The sequence below is a fragment of the Macaca thibetana genome, chromosome 6 (assembly GCF_024542745.1).
Source record: "Macaca thibetana thibetana isolate TM-01 chromosome 6, ASM2454274v1, whole genome shotgun sequence".
Lineage (NCBI taxonomy): Eukaryota > Metazoa > Chordata > Mammalia > Primates > Cercopithecidae > Macaca > Macaca thibetana.
The window spans coordinates 49,102,452-49,123,553 of NC_065583.1; the positions used below are offsets into that span (position 1 = coordinate 49,102,452).

The window sequence follows — 21,102 nt, forward strand, 5'->3', positions numbered from 1 at the left end:
ATCTTAAAAAATCTGTAAAGGGCACCCATTTTTACGCTAATAATGTAAAAAAGACTACATTAACATGGTTAAATTCCCAGGACCCTCAGTTTTTTAGGACTGAACTAAATTGCTGGTATCATTGCTCAGAAGAGTCTTCAACTTGATGGAGCTTATGTTGAGAAATACAGTTTATTTTAAATTTTTATCTTTTAATTCCATTTTTCCATGAACTTTCTGAAGTCTTCTTGTATGCAAGAACTAAAATTGATCAATACAACATACCATTTCAAGACAATAAATTATTTTAAAACAATTAAACAAGTAAGCATGAAATAAGAGATTTCTATTACATCTCCAAATGTTGCAACTTACTTCAATTTGGCAAGTCTGTCCCTGGTCTGATTAATTTCTTTTGATTTACTATGTAGCCAGTCTTCAAGCTGTTTTTTGTTGGGAAAATATCCCAACAGTGACGTTAATTCATCACTGTGCCTAGATTTTATTTTTCTGATTTGTTCATCTTTGTCAGCCTATAGGTAAAAAAAAAAATCTTTTAAAAATAAAGTCTGTATCTCTACATTATATCAAGAACAAAAATAAATTCTAGATTGACTAAAGTTCTAAGCTTAAAACTATAAAAATATGAAAATAAAATATAAAATTTCTTAAAGTCTTCAAGTGGGAATGGTCTTTCTAAGCCCTAAGAGTGGAGTACCAAGTCAAACAATATAGAATTTTAAAACTTCTGTTATGTTAAAAGCTAACAGTAATGTTCGTGTGTGTGTGTGTATATATATTTCTGTATTAACTTTTTGTAATTAAACAATAACTTTTAAGCTTGAAAGTCTATTATACAGAGTACTAAGCTCACTTAGCCTCTAAAATATAAAGTCAATACCAACTTAATACCTTATAGTCTATGACTTATGAATGCAAGGTAGGCTATTTTAAGTACCAGACAGTAAAATTAGAACAAAAAGAGAAATCATACTTTGTCTTTGGTCAGCATCTCCATCTGGGTACGTGTTGTTGTATGATGGTTTAACTGCTCCATCTCCTGGTCAAGTTTACGCAGGGTCCTGTCTAAGTCTGCTTTTTCATTTTGAAGACTTATTACTTCCATTTTTAAGGTTTCTACATTGCTGTTTTTCTCAGCCTTGCTTAACTCACGTTCCTGGTCAATAATTCATACAAATGCAAAGGTGTTAGATATTTTGTGCAAGAATTAAAATAATGATAAGGTGTATTAGAAATTAACTACTCCTCACAATGTTCCAAATAATATTGTTTGTATCCAACAAGAGAAAAAAACAAGGCACTATATATGCTTTAAGGTAAATCTTATTAAAGTGACCGTACTATGTTATAATGGTAGAGAATTAGTAAATAAACCTAGAAGGGTCAAACAGGAAAGAAAAGTGAGAATTAGTGTACAATTAGGAGACATGTGTCTAAGTGTACAGATTAGTGAGTCCTCAGTCAACAATTAAGTATTTATTAAGTCCCCATGTAATTCACTACATTGCCTGGAATGTAGAAACTATAAAAATAGTGTGACGTGGTCCCTGACCAGTATCTCCCCACCCCAACAAGATAACACTGTGAAAAAGTGCTAAATTGACAAAAATGTATGCTACAATGGTAAGTTACGAAGCAAAAATAAATGTTTACATAAATTATCAAGATGGGCTTTAAGAAGTTTGCCATGCTTTAGAATGCTTACTTTGGTGATGGAGATGTGAAGAAAGAGGACAGACTAGAAGCAAGAAAGAAAATTTGGAAATACCTGAAAAGACTGGCTAAGAAAGTTGTTACCACAGAAAAAGTAGTAATACAGCAAAAATCATCTAGAATTACAATGTGTGTGACCTACAGGAAAAATACTTTTTATAAACTTTGGTAAGTGTTCTTTTTTTTTTTTGAGATGGAGACTCACCCTGTCACCCAGGCTGGAGTGCAGTGGCATGATCTTGGCTCACTGCAACCTCCGCTTCCCAGGTTCAAGCGATTCTCTTGTCCCGGCCTCCCAAGTAGCTGGGACTACAGGTGCGCGCCACCACGCCCAGCTAATTTTTGTACTTTTAGTAGAGATGGGGTTTTGCCATGTTGACCAGCCTGGTCTTGAACTCCTGACCTCAGGTGATCTGCCTGCCTTGGCCTCCCAAAGTGCTGGGATTACAGGTGTGAGGCACTGCACTCAGCCTGGTAAGTGTTCTTAACCAAGGTGCTCATAAGAATCACCCAGTTTTGTTGTGTTTTTGAATGTACATTTCTATGCCCCATTCTCAGAGATTTTGATTTGGAAGGTCTGAAGCTTTAAGGTCTGAGTACAGTATCTTTAAAAAGCTCCCTATGTGATTCTAATTTTCAACCTACCAGGTTGTAGAACCAAAGACTCAGAAGATCAAGATACTCAGATGAATTCATTTTACATGAGAATAAGACAAAGTTGATGTTTTTATTAAAATGCCATAATCTCAGGATTAAAAATAGACAAAATACTTCTAAAAGTCTTATATCTTAAAATTATTAGATTATTCAAACAATATCTTACAGCTTTTATGAGCTCCTGGTCCAGTTCAAGAATCCTGTCTGAAGATCCTTCCAACTGCTGTAATTCATACTTCACGTTTTTCAGCTCATTCTGCTTCTTATTTAGGATTTCTGATTTTAACTCAATTATTCTTCCCAGTCCAGTTTTCTTATCTCTTATCTCATCTATCTGTTTTTGTTTCAGAGTCTCTTTTTCTGCAAAGTCATTCTAAATGCGTATATAAAGAATGATCATTAATAATTTACCAAACAATTTAAGAAACAGTTTTTTAATTGCAAAAGGAATATATGTACACTGAAGAAAATACAAAAAAGTACAGTCATGTGTTGTTCAGCAGGGATATATTCTGAGAAATGCATCATTAGGCAATTTTATCGTTGTGTGAACATCAGAATGTATTTACATAAGCCTACATGGTATAGCTTACTACACACATAGACTATATGGTATAGCCTATTGTTTCTAGGCTACAAACTTATACGGCATATATCTGTACTGAATACTTTGGCAACTGTAACATGATGATAAGTATTTATGTATCTAAACATATCTAAACACAGAAAACATACAGTAAAATACAGTAATACGATTTTATGGGACTACTGTCAAATATGTGGTCCATCACTGACCAAAACATGTGGTTCAAGACTTTATTTTAAAAACTATCAAAACCATTACCCAGAAATAATCATTAACTATGAGCAAATGTTTTCTCTGCAATTAGCTTTTAAAAATTTTTTACTTAAAACCAAATAAAAAATGTAGGTTTACATTTTCTTCATATTTTTATCCTTATACACTTTAGAACATTTGCTTCAATAAAGGTTTCTCTGCCTTGTAGCAGATTTTATGCTAACACTAATAGAAAAATATGCCAAAATAGAGTCCAACCAAAAATTAAAACAATTCAAGTAGAGAATATGACGCAAACAAAATAAGAAACACTATATTTCAAAATACTTGCCATCAGTTGGTTGGCAGTTTTTGCTTCCCCTTCTTGTCTCTCTTTCACAAGTTTGTGAAAATTTTTAATCTGTCTTTCACTGAATGGTCCACGCTCAAAGCCATCCAATTCTAGCTGTGTTGCCAAAGACTGAATTAATGAATCTCTAGCTCGGATATGTTCTTGATGGCGATCTGCTTGTAGCTGTAGACGACCTTTAAAAAAAAAAAAACCTCATAATTTTTATTTTTAAACTGGTGCTTAAAAAGTTGAGATAGTTGTAGATTCACGAGTTATAAAAAATAATGCAGTGTGTTCTCTTGTACATTTTGCCCAGTTTCCCCCAATGATAACATTTTGCAGAACTGCACTATAATATCACAACCAGAATACTGACATTGATATAATTCATCAATCTTATTCAAAAGTCCCCAATTTTATTTGTACCCCTGTGCATGTGTATGTGTGTTTATTAAGTTCTAAATAATTTTATCACCTGAGTAGGTTCATATATCCACTATGGCAGTCAAGGTACTGAACAGTTCCAACACTACCAGAACTCTCTTTTTGTTCTAATCATAGCCATACCTATCTCCCTCCTGTCCCTTCTCTTACCTAGGATCCCTGGCAACTACTAATTTCTCCACCATTTCTAAAATTTTGACATTACAAAAATGTTATATAAATGGAAACATACTGTGTATAGCCTTTTAAGATTGGCTTTTCACTCAGCATAAGTCCTTGGAGATTCTTCATTCATACAGAAAATGTGTAATATCATAGTAGGAAAAACAACCAAATGAACATTTTGTCCTACCCTGTTCAACAAGCAGTTCTGATTTTTCTTGATTGAGAAGCCTAGATTCTTTATTTAATTTTTCCAGTTCACGATGACAGTCTACCAATTTCCTTTCTTTTTCCCTTACTGTTCTCTGGTGATTGTGATATAAATCATTTAGTTGCTCATCAGTCCCTTGAAAAACCTGTGTAACACCAAAATAAAAAGCTTTAATGTACAAACATAAGAAAATATGATCACTTTGAGATGCCAAACAGAAACCAAACTTTATTCAATATCCTTCATTTCAACATATACATAGAAGTAACCAGATCTGTATTTTTTTCCAATGTGGATGGCAAAATGGATTCAAATAAAGTTCATTACAATAATCCTAAAATTTTGAAGCAGAACAAAATTCTACCACCACAAACCTTTTCCATTTTCTCTTCGAGTTCACTATTATCTTTCTCCATTTGCTTCTTTCGGCTATCCAAGGCTTTAATTTCATTGTCAAGTTTCATTATTTTAGAGAGATTATGTTCAATTTCTTTTAGACGATTCTGAAAATAAAGAAACACCACATAAATAAAACTCACTATAGCTTACATGGCTGATAGATGAAGACAAATAAGATAATCCAGGTCCAGGCATTTAGTAAAAGTGATCTAATTTAATGCTAACAATAACATTGTAGAGCGGGCCTAGAGAAACTGAAGTTCAGAGACATTAAGTAACTTAGCCCAAGTCCTTATAGCTAGTAGAGAGAAGTAGGAATTCAATTCCACTTCTAACTCCGAACACCATGCCCTGTCCTCAACCTCCCACAAAAGTCATTCATTCACTGGGCAGTTAAGAGTTACAATACATAAAGCAGCACATTTTAAGAACTTAATCCTTAAAAGGCTAATTATTTAATGTATTTTTGTTTTTAAGTCAGGACTACTGAGAGGGCTAGAAATTCATGGTGAGTTACCAATGCATTCTGAGCCTGTAGGCAAATTTACATGAAGAGTATACTTTAATCCAAAGCTTGCTCAACCACTGGGGACTCTGAGCAAGTAAAGTACAACAAACGAGCTCAGTGGCCTGCTCTGAGGCTTGCTTCCAGAGACAGCTGGCTGTCCCATCTTCTAGGAATGAATACTGGGAACTGGTTCGGGGCATTCTCTTATTGGATGATGCTGGGGATATTCTTCTAGCGTTTGCCTCTATGATTCCAAAACTGACCAACTCTTCTTCTAACACATTTTTAGAACCTACTTGTATTATTATTATTATTTTAAATGCAGAGACAAGGTCTTGCTATGTGGCCCTGGCTGGGGTGGCTATTCACAGGTGCAATAACAGTGCAATACAATTTGAACTCCTGGGCTCAAGTGTTCCTCCCACCTCAGCCTCCAAGTAACTGGGACTATAAGTATGCACCACCATGCCCACCAGGACCTAATTTTAAACTAACATATTAAGTTACTGGAATGTTTAGACAGCAATTGCAAACCTTCATAATTGTACCAAAATGCATCCTTAACTTTAACATAATTTATTAAAATTATACTAATAGCATACCTTGTGATTTGCATATGAATGCAAACAGCCTAAAATCAGAAACTTTGTTTACTTTGTTCCCTAATGTATCCCCAGAACATGCAATAGGTGTTCAATGTTAGCTAAATGAAAGAGAGATTTGAAAAAAATAACTTTACCAAGAACAACAGTCACAGGTATCACTGATTGAATGTCTGCTATGTTCCAGGCATTGTACTAGGTGCTGCTATAAATTCTCTCTAATCCTCACAAAAGCATATACTAAGCAGGAGACTAAAAGGACTTAACTGACTTGTACAAAAATGTATTATAAACTATAAAACATTGAAGAACATTTTTGTGGCACTGGGTCAAAGACTTCCCCTAAATATGAAACAAAAAGCATAAACCATAAGTGAAAACAGTTGACAAACTGTGCCTCATCAAAATTTAAAACTCCTGTCCTCTGAAAAGCAGTTAAGAAATATCTGCAAAACCAATATCTGATAAAGGGCTGGTATCCAGAACATATTTAGAACTCTCTGCCCAGCACTGTAGCTCACACCTGTAATCTCAGCACTTTGGGAGACTGAGGCAGGCCGATCGCTTGAGCCCAGAAGTTTGAGACCAGTCTGGGTAACCTGGTGAGATCTTGCCTCTACAAAAAATTAAAAAACATTAGCTGGATGTGGTGGTGTGTGCCTGTAGTCCCAGCTACTCAGGAGGCTGAGGTGGAAGGATCACTTGAGCCTGGGAGTCAGAGGTTGCAGTGAGCCAAGATCACACCACTGCACTCTGGCCTGGGTGAGAGAGAGAGACCTTGTCTCAAAAAAAAAAAAAAAAAAAAAAAAAAAAGAACTCTCACAGCTCAATAATAAAATGACCAATAAATAAATAAAATTGAAAAATAGGCAAAAGATTTTTACATTTTACTAACAAAGATACTCAGATGGCAAATAAATATATGAAAAGATGCTCAAAATCAATAATCAACTGACTAACTGATCAACTAGGAAAACACAAATTAAAAAATATAAAGAAATACAACCTCACAATGAGATACTACCACACACCTACTATTATGGCTAAAATGAAAAAGATTGACAGTACTAAGTGTGGATGAGAATGCAGAGCAATTACATTCTCATAGATTATTGGTAAATTGTTGGTAGGACTACAAAGTGGTACCAGATGGTACAGCTAAAGTATACATTAAACATACACTTACCATACAACCAAGCAACCCCATTCCTAAAGTTATCCAAAGATCTGTATACAAAAGTTTATAGCAGTTTTATCTGTAACAGCCCAAAGCTGAAAACAACTTAATGTCCATCAGCCATGGAATGGATGAGGAAAAAAATTATAATATATGCATACAATGGAAGGAATGCTCCTCAGCAATAAATAGGAATGAATTGCCGGGGCGCAGTGGCTCACGCCTGTAATCCCAGAACTTTGAGAGGCTGAAGTGGGCAGATCACCTGAGGTTGGGAGTTCGAGACCAGCCTGACCAACATAGAGAAACTCTGTCTCTACTAAAAATACAAAAAAAAATTAGCTGGGTGTGGTGGCGCATGCCTGTAATCCCAGCTACTCGAGAGGCTGAGGTAGGTGAATTGCCTGAACCTGGGAGGCGGAGGTTGTGGTGAGCCAAGATCACACCATTGCACTATAGCCTGGGCAACAACAGTGAAACTCCATCTCAAAAAAAGAATGAATTACTCACACATGCAGCAACACAGATAAATCCCAGACACAAAAGTCTGCATACTCTATGATTCTATGTATGTGCCACTCTTTGGAAAAGGCAAAACTATGACAGAAAACAAATTAGTGGCTATTAAGGATGGGAGCAGGGGGAGAAGACTGACTGCAAGGACTTTGAGAGAACTTTTTGGGGAGACTGAAATATTCTACATCTTCATTGTAGTGCTGGTTATGCTACCATATGCATATGTCTTAACTCATAGAATTTATATTCTAAAAAGTGTGGGTTTTACCATATATATATTACACCTTAATAAACTTGACTTAAAAAGAAAAAACAAGTATAAACTTAGGAATCAAAGGACTCAAATCCTACCTTTAACCCTTATTTCCACCGTGAACACCTGTGCCTCAGTTTTCTTGCCAATACAACCTCATAGAGTTACTATGGGGTTTACATCATACATTGTAAAGCACTTGGATTAGTGTTAGGCATTAAACAGTGAATGAGACCATTTGCACTACTTGTGAAAAAACTTCTGTACTCAGAAAATACCTTTTGAGTAGAGTCTGACAAAGATAACTGGATGGCTACTTAAAAGCAATGAATATTAACAGCTCCGTTATGATAATCTACAAAGTGCTCAGTTTCTTTCCATCAGTGTTTTCACCGCCTCTTGATAGCACAAATATTATGACAATCATCTGGGCTTGGATCTTTCATGACATCTCTACCTGCTTCATTCCTTAAATCCAGCCAGTCACCAGATCCCCTGAATTCCTTCTTTGACATCTGTGTTTTGGTTCTAATATCAGAGCACAAAACATAGGTTCCATCCCCAGAGTACACACCTAGTAAAAGGAGCTAGGACAAGCAGGCAGACGACAACAACAAAAACAGCCAAGTGTTTAAAGCTTAGGTGCCAGTGTGAAATGAGTTTAAAAAAATAGAGCAGCTGGGCTATCAAGTATAGAAGGACCATGAACTTGTGTATGGAAAAAAAAACAATTAGAAACGTATTCCTCTAGCAATTCCCATTTAAGGCAAGAAAGGAAAACAGATCTAAGTAGGGCAAAAAAAGAGGACAGGATATGGTGGGATGGTAATAAAGTAGTTTATAAGAGAGTGAGAGTTCCTGAAGATGAAGGGAATCAGTAAAAATGGGAAAGGATGCATTCTAGTGCATGGTTGAAAGGAAGTAGTCTTTTCTGGGAAGGTGATTTGACCCAAACTTTAATTGGGTTCTATGAAGGGAAGAACCTTCACATGTCAGAGCTAAAAAAGGACTCTGGAAGTCATTTACTTAATAAACATTTACTGAACCACCTGCTACGTGCCAGGCACTAGGCTAGGCTCTGAGGAAACAGAGAAGAGTATGAAACCCTTGGAGAATTACTCACAATTAAACACAAACAAGTACATAAATACCTCAACCTCTGCTACGGCCTTGGTTAGAATCTTGGCACCACTCACTAAATCCTAGGTATTATCATTTAGCCCTACCTTGACATCATCTCCAATAAAAATGCTTCATTTCAACAATATGGATTTCCTTGACAGTGTTCAAAGACAGCTTGGATTTTACTGTCTCTATGTCTCCAATGACCTACTCATTTATGATCAAAAAAGTCATGGCCAAATTTAGTCCCATGAAATCCTCTCTGGCTACCTCAGACAGAAATTCTCTTTCTTTATCCTCAGAGCTCCTACAGGTCTTGTTTTTTTTCTGCTTTACCGTTACACACGCTTGTCATCTCTCCAACCAAGATGCTCCTCAAGAAAATAAAATGTGGAGTGGGGCAAGGGGGAAAGAAGAAAAAAAAAGGAAATCTTTTCCAGTATCTTGGTAATTACCACGGTGCTCACAGAGAGTTACCAGGACAACTCATCCTAAAATATAACATACTCTTCCACTCTTCTGTCTATTGAACTAAGTCTGAAATCCATTAGCTTTCTATAATCTGATCCCGATTCATATTGATCATTTACTCCTTTTATATTGATTTACTTAACCCAGACTTTTCCTCTCACAATTCTGTTCTGATTAAGCTTGTACAGGTAAATATACACATACATACAAGTGAATGTTTGTATACACATATGTGTAGTATACATGCAGTTAAAAAAAGCTACAGGTAGAATATACTCTGGAAGTTCAGAGATGAGGAATGGAAGACTATCTTTTACTTTTCACCTAATATCCTTTTATAACTTTTTCACTGGGGGCACATATTACTTTTAAAAGAAAAGTCAAAATAAATACGAACATTTCCGGGCACAGTGGCTCATGCCTGTAATTCCAGCACTTTGGGAGGCTGAGGCGGGCAGATCACTTGAGGTCGGGAGTTCGAGACCAGCCTGACCAAAAATGGAGAAACCCCGTCTCTACTAAAAATACGAAAAGTTAGCTGGGTGTGGTGGCGCATGCCTGTAATCCCAGCTACCCCGGAGGCTGAGGCAGGAGAATTGCTTGAACCCAGGAGGCAGAGGTTGCGGTGAGCCAAGATCGCACCACTGCACTCCAGCCTGGGCAACAAGAGCAAAACTCCATCTCAAAAAGAAAAAAAAAAAAAAAAGATAAATAAATAAATACAAACATACATACATAAAATGTCTTCTAGTTTGCTGACTTGATTTCTTCCCAGTCTTCAAGACCCACCTCAGCCCTACCTCCTCCCAGAAGCCCTTGCAATATATTTCTATGCATGGCCATCATTAAAAATATATATATTTTCTACTTCATGATTCAAAGATCTATACCGGTATTTACAAGTGAGTTTTTAAAAATCAAATCAATACCTTCTTAAATGACTTAAAAAAATCTACTATCTAAAATGTAGAAAATAGCCATTTTTAAGAATGCTCTTACTTAGACTAGGAATGCCTTAAGGACAGGGGGGTGCTGTTGTAGTCCTTTTTGTACTCAAGCACAGTATACCTTGACACAAAGAAGACACCCAATAAATGCTTATTAAATGAATGAATGGAATTTCCTGTAGGCCTTTCTTATAAATCACGGGGTTTAGACAGGTATACTCATTTGCAAATGTATCAACATGTTATGGATCAATTCCAAATTCTGTACAATTTTTGAATGTTTCAAAAACATTCTGCAAATTTAAAAAATTCTCTAGAAAGATCTGTCAATTAAAAAAAAAATCTTAATACAGAACTGTAGGGCTGGGTAATGATATTGCTATTTAACACCTAGTGATCTACACTACTAATTTAGTGTGATACAACAAATTTGTTTTCTTTCAAATCCAAGCTCTTTGAGCAATTTAAAGACTAATATAGACCTAAAACATTAGCTAACTGATAATTTGAGAAATAGACAAGCCATTCAGTTTCATATACAAATAAGGGGAGAATGCTACCATAGTTAAAACAAAACAAAAAAAAAGGACTACCTCTTTAGTATACAAGAAATTAACTACTGTATATCACTGTGACTTTAGTTAATAACAATATATAATTGCTAAGAGAGTAGATTTTAAGTGTTCTCATCATTAAAAAAAAAGAAGTAATTTTATGCACGTTAATAGCTTGATTTAGCCATTCCACAACGTATACTTTTATCAAAACATCATGCTGTATGCCACAAAGATATACAATTTTTGTCAATTAAAAATAAAATCAAGTTACCTTCAACGGATCAAGTTCATTCTCATAGGATTTGACAATTTCCTTTGAAGATGTTAACTGGGCTTCCTTACTTGTAATCTGATCACGAATCTCACAAGCTTTTTCCTTATATTGCTTCAGATATTTTAGTTCCATTTGATATTCTTTTACTTTCTGACCTTGTGTCTGACGTACCTGCCGAAGTGTTTCCAAGGCTTTAATGTATCTTTGAAGACACAAAACAAAAATCAAATTTCTGGCAAAGTAAATTATGGTGTATATTCATACAGTGGGATATTATGCTGTCACTAAGGTTACAGTTACAATGAGTTTCTAATAACTTGGAAAATGCCTATGACATAGTAAGTGAAAAAAATTACATTTATACTGTCAATCAGGTATATAAATATATGCACAGAAAGACAAGTGAAATAAAATATGCCCAATGGTTGCTGCTGGGTGAGAGGTAGTAACTGATGACCTTTCTGCTTTTTAAATTCTTTCTGTTAAAAAGAAGCATCCAAATTGCAAACACGGTTCAATAACTTAATGGACTACAAAGTTTATTTAAGGGTTACAAACCTTGTTGCTGAAAAAATCTCATCAAACTTTTGCTTCAAAGCCTTTCCTTCACTTAAAGGCCAATTAGAATCTTCTTGATGACAGAAAATGACGTTATTTAGCACAGCCTTGGAAACCCCAAGAGAACTGATCATTTCTCGGTCAATTTCTGCACACTTAGAGCTTAGACTGACCTTTTCACCATGCCTACAGAAAATGAAAATCAAGAACATATGTAAAATAACCTTCAGTGTATCTACTCTATTGCTTAATCAGTTCATACTGTAATTCTAAAAAAAAAAAAAGGCCCTTCACCTATCCCGTTAGAAATGGCTTCATCATGCTAAAAAGTGTAACTCTGAAACTATTTAGCACTTCACAGATGAAAAGATATGTAAAACAAAGTAGCTCAGGAAAGGAAGCCAGAATTTATTTTTTACATATTACAGACTGCTTTGGTGAACAGAGGCAGTATCTGTCTTTACTATTTTTTATACATTTCATTTTGTATTTTGAAAATATTACACTGGGCCAGGCACAGTAGCGCATGTCTATAACCCCAGCAATTTGGGAGGCCGAGGTGGGCGGACTACCTGAGGTCAGGAGTTCCAGACCAGCTGGACTAATACAGTGAAACCTTGTCTCTATTAAAAATACAAAAAAAATTAGCCAGGTGTGGTGGTGGGCACCAGCTCCTCAGGAGGCTGAGGTAAGAGAATCACTTGAACCTGGGGGAGGTGGAGGTCGTAGTGAGCTGACATCGTACCATTGCACTCCAGCCTGGGAAACAACAGTGAAACTCTGTCTCAAAAAAAAACATTACACTGAATATATTAAGAATGCTTTGTAGAGGGCTAGAATGGACACAGATAGATCAACAGGTTATCACATTAGGTCATGGAAAAACAATGGTAGCTTGGACTAGGACTAGAATGGTTGTTGTCGAGGTGGAAACAGATTCAAGAGACATTTAGATTCAATTTAGGTCTTAGTAATAGACTAGTCGGATATGGAAGGCAACGACAGTATCAAGACCTAGGTTCTTAGTTTTTATCACTGGATGGATAGTGGTGTCATTCACCAAGCTGAGGTATACCATAAGACCAAGTTGTTGGAGGTTTTTTAAGCGGGGAGGTCAAAGAGAAAGGACTGTGAGTTTGGTTTTGGAAACACTGAATCTAAGTTGTCTCTGAAACAACTGGTAAAAAATCAGAGATGGGGCCGGGTGTGTTGGCTCACGCCTGTAATCCCAGCACTTTGGGAGTCCGAGGCAGGTGGATCACGTGGTCAAGAGATCAAGACCACTCTGGCTAACATGGTGAAACCCCGTCTCTAATAAAAGTACAAAAATTAGCTGGGCGTGGTGGCGGGCACCTGTAGTCCTAGCTACTCGGGAGGCTGAGGCACGAGAATTGCTTGAACCTGGGAGGTGGAGGTTGCAGTGAGCTGAGATTTCACCACTGCACTCCAGCCTGGGTGACAGAGCAAGATTCCATCTCAAAAAAAAAAAAAAAATCAGAGATGGGTAAATAGGTCTGGGTAAATGGGTCTGGAAACAGAGGTCTGGTTTGGAGATATAAATCTGTGAGTCATCTATGAACACAGAGTAGTTCGAACAATGGATAAGAATGTGATTACCTAGGAAGAAAATACAGAGCAAAAAAAAGGAGAAGATATAGGACTGAGCCTAATGAGACTTCCAACCTTTATTGATGGGGTGAATGAAGTAGTATGTGGCTGTGATAGAACAGTATTGTATCATGGAGGTCTAGAAAAAGAATTTTTCAAATAAGTGATAAACTAGCGTTTACTCAGCTATGGTATATGGAACAATGGTTCTCCAAGATGTCCACATTTTAATTCCTTCAATTTGTGAATGTTACATTGCACAGCAAAAGAGAATTAAGATTACAGATGGAATTAGGGTGTTAATCATTTGACCTTAAAATAGATTATCCTGGATTATTTAGATGGGGCAAATGTAATCATATGGGTTCTTTAATGTGAGAGAGGAAGGCAGAAGAAGAGAGAAGAGGTCACAGTGATTTGAGACGAGAAGAACTATGCCCACTATTGCTTGCTTTGAAGACAGAGTAAGAGGGCATGAGCTAAAAAATATAGGTGGCCTCTAAAAGATGGAAAGAACAAGGAAACATATTCTCCCTCAGAGCCTCCAGAAAGGAACGTAACCTGCTAAAATTTTGATTTTAGCCCAGTGAGACCTAATTCAGACTACTAAACTACATAAGTAGTGTAAGATAATAAATTTGTATTGTTTATGCCACTAAGTTTGTGGTTTGTTATAGCAGTCATAGAAGATTAATACATGAACTCTTACTACATATTAAGCATTTCATATGCATTAGCTCAACCTTGACAACATCTTTCTAAGCTACGTACAGTGATAATGAATGCCTATTTTACAAATGATTTAAACAGAAGCTCACTCTTAGGTCTACTTTGTATAGCAGTAGCATTACCCTAATTAAAAACAGAGTTATTAGTAACTTTAGTCAGAGGTGTTTCAAAGGACGAATGTGACTACAATTAGAGTGAAGAGGAAGTGAAGAAATGGAGACAGTATCAACAACTCTTTTGAGAAGACTGGCTATAAAGGGGAAGAAGGAGACAGGTAGTAATTGGAGTGGAATGAAATCCCAGGGTATAAGAGATACTTGAGTGTGTTAAAATGGCAATGATGAAAACCTGCTTGAGAAGCCAGTATAGTGCCTCTAGCACATAGTAGATGTGCATTATTGGTTAAATAAAGGAATTACTTAATTAGTTAAAAGGGAGGAAAAGTAGCTAAACAGTCAAGTAATTTGCTCAACAAAGTCAGAGACTCGAATCTAAGGCAGTCTAATCCCCAAATCCATTAGAAAATGATACCTGCCTCTAACAGAATGATAATGGTTGAAAGGAACAATTTATCATTCTTTCCTACTTGTTTGCTTCTCATCTCAACCATTCTTAAGCACGACACTAGAATTTTTTACTCATTCAACCTGTATTTGAGTGATTATGTGTTTTCAATTCAGCAACTGTTCAGAAATTACTCAAGAGAATGGAACATAACCCTAAGTCTGTAATGGGACCATTCTATTTAATTGACAAATAGCATACACAAAAAATCAAATGTTGATAGTGGAGGAGGGTGTGTTTGTGTGTTGGGGTAGGGAGAAAATGGAAGCTCAGTACTTTCTGCCCAATTTTGCTATAAGCCCAAAACTGCTCTAAAAAAACAAAGTCTAAAGTCTATTGAAAAAAATTTAATATGCTCCCCTAAACTTAAAGTAGTAAACAACCATCAACTTACAAACCTGAAAATAAACAGAAATTCAAATATCACATAAACACCTACTTTGTTCTAGTAATGACTCCTTCCAAAGTTTTAAATTCTGTCTTTTTGCTTTTCTGAGTACACACCATAGATCTTTGTACAGCTATAAGTTCTCCATTGACATCACGAAATTGCAGACGAATTTGGGCTCTCACATCTGTTTCTTGAGCAACCTTTGAAGGAAAACAGAGAAAAAACTTATGTTACTTTAATAAGCACCACTGTTGGTTCTGAGAGAACACGCATAAGCAATCTTACCCAGAATGAGGGAACAAAAAGAAAAACATCCAAAAGGAGTGACATTTTTACATGCTATCCAAAATATAGAAGAATACTGTTTAATTAATTTATAAAAATGATATATTATCTACCTCCTTTATTCAGCATCATTAGGAGATAAGGTATGCAGATTTTTCAAATAAAGGCATTTTATCTCTGTAAGCATCAAAAATGTTTTTTATCATTAAAAATCACAAATTTATAGAAAGGTAGAATGATTCGGTTTGGCTTTGTCTCCACTCAAATCTCATCTTGAATTCCCATATGTTGCAGGAAGGATCTGGTGGAAGGTAACTGAATCACGGGGACAGGTCTTTCCCATGCTGTTCTTGTGACAGTGAGTAAGTCTCACAAGACCTGATGGTTTTATAAGAAGGAGTTTCCCTGTACAAGCTCTCTTTGCCTGCTGCTGTCCATGTAAGATGTGACTTCCACCTCCTTGCCTTCCACCACGATTGTGTGGCCTCCCAAGCCACATGAAACTGTAAGTCCATTAAACCTCTTTATTTTGTAAATTGTCCAGTCTCAGGCATATCTTTATTAGCAGTGTGAAATCGGACTCATACAGTAAATTGGTACCAGGAGTGGAGCGCTGCTGAAAAGTTACCCAAAAATGTGGAAGCAACCTTGGAACTGGGTAACAGGCAGATGATGGAACAGTTTGGAGGGCTCAGAAGACAGGAAAATGTGGGAAAGTTTGGAACTCCCAAGAGACTTGAATGGCTTTGACCAAAATGCTGACAAGGACATGGACAATGAAATCCAGGCTGAAGTGGTCTCAGATGGAGATGAGGAACTTGTTGGGAACTGGAGCAAAGGTGACTTTTGTTATGCTTTAGCAAAGGAACTGGCAGCATTTTGCCCCTGCCCTAGAAATGTGTGGAACTTGGAACCAGAGAGATGATTTAGGGTATCTGGTGAAAGAAATTTCTAAGCAGTAAAGCATTCAAGAGGTGACTTGGGTGCTGTTAAAGGGATTCAGTATTAAAAGGGAAACAGCATAAAAGTTTGGAAAGTTTGCAGCCTGACAATGCGATTAAAAAAAAAAATCCCATTTTCTGAGGACAAATTCAAGCCAGTGGCAGAAATTTGCATAAGTAACGAGGAAACAAATGTTAATTACCAACACAATAAGGAAAATGTCTCCAGGGGCATGTCAGAGACCTTTGCGACAGCCCCCCTCTTCACAGGCCCAGAGGTTTAGGAGGAAAAAATAGTTTTGTAGGTCAGGCCCAGGGTCCCTCTGCTGTGTGCAGTCTAGGGACTTAGTGCCCTGTGTCCCAGCCATGACCAAAAGAAGCCAAAGTACAGCTTGGGCTGTTGCTTCAAAGGGTGGAAGCCCCAAGCCTTGGCAGCTTCCATGTGGTGTTGAGCCTGCAGGTGCACAGAAGTCAAGAACTGAGGTTTGGGAACCTCCACCTAGATTTCAGAGGATGTATGGAAACACCTGGATGCCCAGGCAGAAATTTGCAGCAGGGGCGGGGCCCTCATGGAAAACCTCTGCTAGGGCAGCATGGAAGGGAAATGTGGGGTTGGAGCCCCCACAGAGTTCCTATGGAGGGGACTGCCTAGTGGAGCTGTGAGAAAACAGCCACTGTCCTCCAGACTGGTAGATCCCCCAGAATAATAGATCCACTGACAGCTTGCACTGTGTACCTGGAAAAGCCGCACTCAACACCAGCCTGTGAAAACAGCCAGGAAGGAGGCTATACCCTGCAAAGCCACAGGAGCGGAGCTGCCCAAGGCCGTGGGAGCCCACCTCTTGCATCAGAGTGACCTGGATGTGAGACATGGAGTCAAAGGAGATCATTTTGGAGCTTTAAGATATTCCTGCCCCACTGAATTTCGGACTTGCATGGGGCCTGTAGCCCCTTTGTTTTGGCCAATTTCTCCCATTTGAAATGGCTGTATTTACCCAATGCCTGTACCCCCATTGTATCTAAGAAGTAACTAACTTGCTTTTGAGTTTACAGACTCATAGGCAGAAGGGATGTGCTTTGTCTTGGATAAGACTCTGGACTGTGGACCTCTGAGTTAACGCTGGAATAAGACTTTGGGGGACCATTGGGAAGGCATGATTGGTTTTGAAATGCGAGGACATGAGTTTGGGAGGGACCAGGGATGGAATGATATGCTTTGGCTGTCTCCCCACTCAAATCTCATCTTGAATTCCCATGTGTTGTGGGAGAATCCAGGTGGGAGATAATTGAATCACGGGGGCAGGTCCTTCCCTACGCTGTTCTCGTGATAGTAAGTCTCATGAGATCTGATGGTTATTATAAGGGGGAATTTTCCTGCACAAGCTCTCTTCTCGTTTGCCACCATGTAAGACATGTCTTTCACCTTCCACCATGATTGTGAGGCCTCCCCAGCCTCATGGAACTGTAAGTCCATTAAACCTCTTTCTTTTGTAAATTGCCCAGTCTTGGGTATGTCTTTACTAGCAGCGTGAAAATGGACTAATACATAGAACTACAGTATACACAGCTTTCCTGCTCCCCAAACCACATGAGAGTAAGTTGCTGATCTGACGTCCCAACACCAGTATTTCCTACAAAACAAGGACATTTTTCAACCACAAAAATCAGGAAACTGATACTGATATATTACTACCACATGGTCCACAAATCCCATTCAAGTTTTGCCAGTTGTTCCAATATGTGATAAGTTACCTTTAACTCAGCTGTGGCATATAAAATGATAGTTCTCCAAAGACATCCACATTCTAATCCCTTGAATTTGTGAATGTTACATTACACGGCAAAAGAGAATTAACATTACAGATGGAACTGGGGTGTCAATCACTTGACTTTAAAATAGAAAGATTATCTTGGATTATTTGAATGAGGCGAAGTATCCACAAAAAATTAGATCCTGACAGTAGAGGAGGCTGTGTGTGTACGTGCAAGGAATATACAGAAACTGTACTTTCTGCTCAATTTTGCTATAAACCCAAAGCTGATCTACAAAACAAAGTTTAAAGTCTATTGAAAAAAATTTAATATGCTCCCTTAAACTGAAAGTAGTAGAAAATGATCATCATCTTTTAAGTCCTAAAAGACCAACAATGAACAGACATTCAAACATCATATAAACACCTATTTTTTCTGATGTTTTCTGTCTTTTATTAATATGGTGACTTCAGCATTCTTTTCATTAGTTGGCACAGTATATTTTTTCCATCCTTTTGTCTTTAACCCATCTGTACTATTATATATAAAAACACTGTTATTCCTTTTACTCTAGGGTTTTTTGGTTATTGCCCTCCATCTTTCTCACGTTATGTTTTTATTTTTATGTTTTTATTTATATCTATGAAGATAGTTGTAAGATTTATAATAAGATTTTAAGGTTCTTATCTACTAATTCTATGATCTATTCGTCTCTAGGGTAGTTTTGTGGGTGCCTTCCTCACTCAGTCCTACCTAATGGCTTTTGGACTGAATTAATCAGGAATGAATAACTATTCCTCTGTTAGTTATGCTGAGAGTTTTTGTCATGAATGAGTATTACATTGAAATGCTTTTTCTGTATCTGTTGATGCTCATATAATTTTTCTTCTTTATTATGTTAATGTGGCAAATTACACTGATTGGCTTTTTCTTTTTCTACTGCCTAATTCATTTGTCCCAGTATGTGCTTTACAGCAAAAGGATCCAGTTCAGAATTACACTTTGTATTTGGTGGTTATGTCTCTTTACTTTCTTTCAGCCTGAAACAGTTGCTCAGATTTTCCTTGACTTCCATGACTGATAATTTTGAAAAGTACAGACCATTATTTTGTAGAACACCTCCCAAAATTTGTGTAATATTTCCTCATGACTAGAATCAGGTTATGTATCTTTGGCAGGAATATTATACAAGTGATGATGAGTTCCTTTTTCTGCATCTCATCAGATAGGGTATCATTTCCATTTATCTCATTACTGAGGGTATTAACTTCAATCCATTTATTTATTTATTTGAGACAGGGTCTCACTTTGTCACTCAGGCTGGAGTGCAGTCACCTCACTGCATCCACGAACTCCGAGTCCTAAGCGATCCTTCTGCCTCAGTCCCCGAAGTAGCTGGGACTATAGGTGCATGCCACCACATCCCGCCAATTTTTGTAGTTTTTGTAGAGATGTGGTTTCACCATGTTGCCTAGACTAACTTCAATCTCTTGATAAAGGTGTATCTCTTAGCTTCTCCACCAAAAAATTTTTCTTACTTTACAATTACTTAATAATATGAGGGAGAGATGCAGAGACCATATAACTATCCCATACTTCATCGAACTTTCTTCCATTAGTTTTAGCATCTACTGTTTCTTACCTGAATAAATTATTATGATAGCTATCAAATACAGGCATACCCCATCTTATTGTGCTCTTCAGAGGTGTGTGGCAACTCTGCATCTAACAAGTCTATTGGTGCCATTTTTCCAACAGCATGTGCTCACTTTGTGTCTCTGTGTCACATTTTGGTAATTCTCACAACATTTCAAACATTTTCATTATTATTGTATCTGTTATAGTGATTTGTGATCAGTGATCTTTGATATTACTACTGTAATTGTTTTAGTGTGCCACAAACCATCCACATATAAGAGGTGAACTAAATCCATAAATGTGTGTATTCTGACTGCTTTACTGACCTGCCATCCCCCGTCTCTCTCCCTCTCCTTGGAACCTGATTGACTGAGACACAATAATACAGAAATTAGGCCAATTAGTAACCCTACAATAGCCCCTAAGTGTTTAAGTGAAAGAAGAGTCAAAAGTCTCTTGTTTTAAATCAAAAGCTAGAAATGATTAAGCTTAGTTGAGAAAAGCATGTCAACATCCAAAACAGGTTGAAAATTAGGCCTCTTTTATCAGTTAGCTGAGTTGTCAGGGCAAAGGAAAAGTTCTTGAATAAAATTAAAAGTGCTACTTTAGTGAACACATAAATGATAAGAAAGTGAAACAGCCTTACTGCTGATATGGAGACAGTTTTAGTGGTTGGGATAGATTAAACCAGCCACAACATTCTCTCAGGCCAAAGCCTAATCCAGAGCAAGGCCCTAACTCTCTGCAATTCTATGAAGGCTGAGAGAAGTAAAGAAGCTGCAAAGAAAAGTTGGAAGCTAGTAATGGTTGATTCAAAAGAAGCTGTCTCCATAACATAAAAGTGCAAGGTGAAGCAGCAAGTGCTGATGCAGAAGCTGCAGCAAGTTATCCAGAAGACCTAGCTAAGATAATTGATGAAGGTAGCTACACCAAACAACAGATTTTCAATGTAGACAAAACAGCCATCCATTAAAACTTAACCTAAAATATCTAAGGTATGCCTACAGTAATTTTCTAATTCCATTATTCCTTTTATATTAGTTAAGGTTCTAGTATAAGGTGCTTTGCTCTTTCTCCATTTTTCCCCCCATTTTCTTGTATCAGTATGAATTCATAGATCCCTTACTTGGGCTCCAATTCCCCACCAGGCTGTCACAGCTTGTTTTTGTGGATGCCTTCCTCACTCAGCCACACCTAATGGATTTTGGACTAAATTATTCAGGAATTAATATTCCTCCATTAGTTATGCTGAGAGTTTTTATCATGAATGAGTATTAAATTGAAATGCTTTTTCTGTATCTATTGGTGCTCACATGATATTTTTTTATTGTTAATGTGGCAAATTATACTGATTGTTTTTCTTTTTCTACAATCTCTCTAAGCATGATCTAGCTGCATCCCACACATTTTTACATGCTATACTTTTGATTCATTTAAAGTATTTTTTCTAATTTCCCTTGTGATTCGTTTTTGATCCATGTAATATTTAAAAG

General features: G+C 37.0%; 1 protein-coding gene across 5 annotated transcripts in view; it reads right to left on the bottom strand.

Moving 5' to 3' along the window:
* RAD50 (RAD50 double strand break repair protein) overlaps window positions 1-21,102 on the bottom strand; it is an 86,926-nt gene that overhangs the window by 50,948 nt on the left and 14,876 nt on the right. For 2 of the 5 annotated variants that reach the window (XM_050792737.1, XM_050792735.1), the window contains exons 3-11: window positions 15,042-15,193; window positions 11,702-11,887; window positions 11,141-11,345; window positions 4,692-4,820; window positions 4,297-4,462; window positions 3,501-3,694; window positions 2,537-2,743; window positions 974-1,156; window positions 355-512 (exon numbers count right to left, since the gene is read on the bottom strand). In XM_050792737.1, coding sequence (XP_050648694.1) covers window positions 355-512; window positions 974-1,156; window positions 2,537-2,743; window positions 3,501-3,694; window positions 4,297-4,462; window positions 4,692-4,820; window positions 11,141-11,345; window positions 11,702-11,887; window positions 15,042-15,193 — 1,580 coding nt within the window. Of the gene's footprint in view, window positions 1-354; window positions 513-973; window positions 1,157-2,536; window positions 2,744-3,500; window positions 3,695-4,296; window positions 4,463-4,691; window positions 4,821-11,140; window positions 11,346-11,701; window positions 11,888-15,041; window positions 15,194-16,955; window positions 19,919-21,102 lie in introns of those variants that run through there. The other 3 variants (XM_050792740.1, XM_050792738.1, XM_050792739.1) reach the window with 3 other exon arrangements.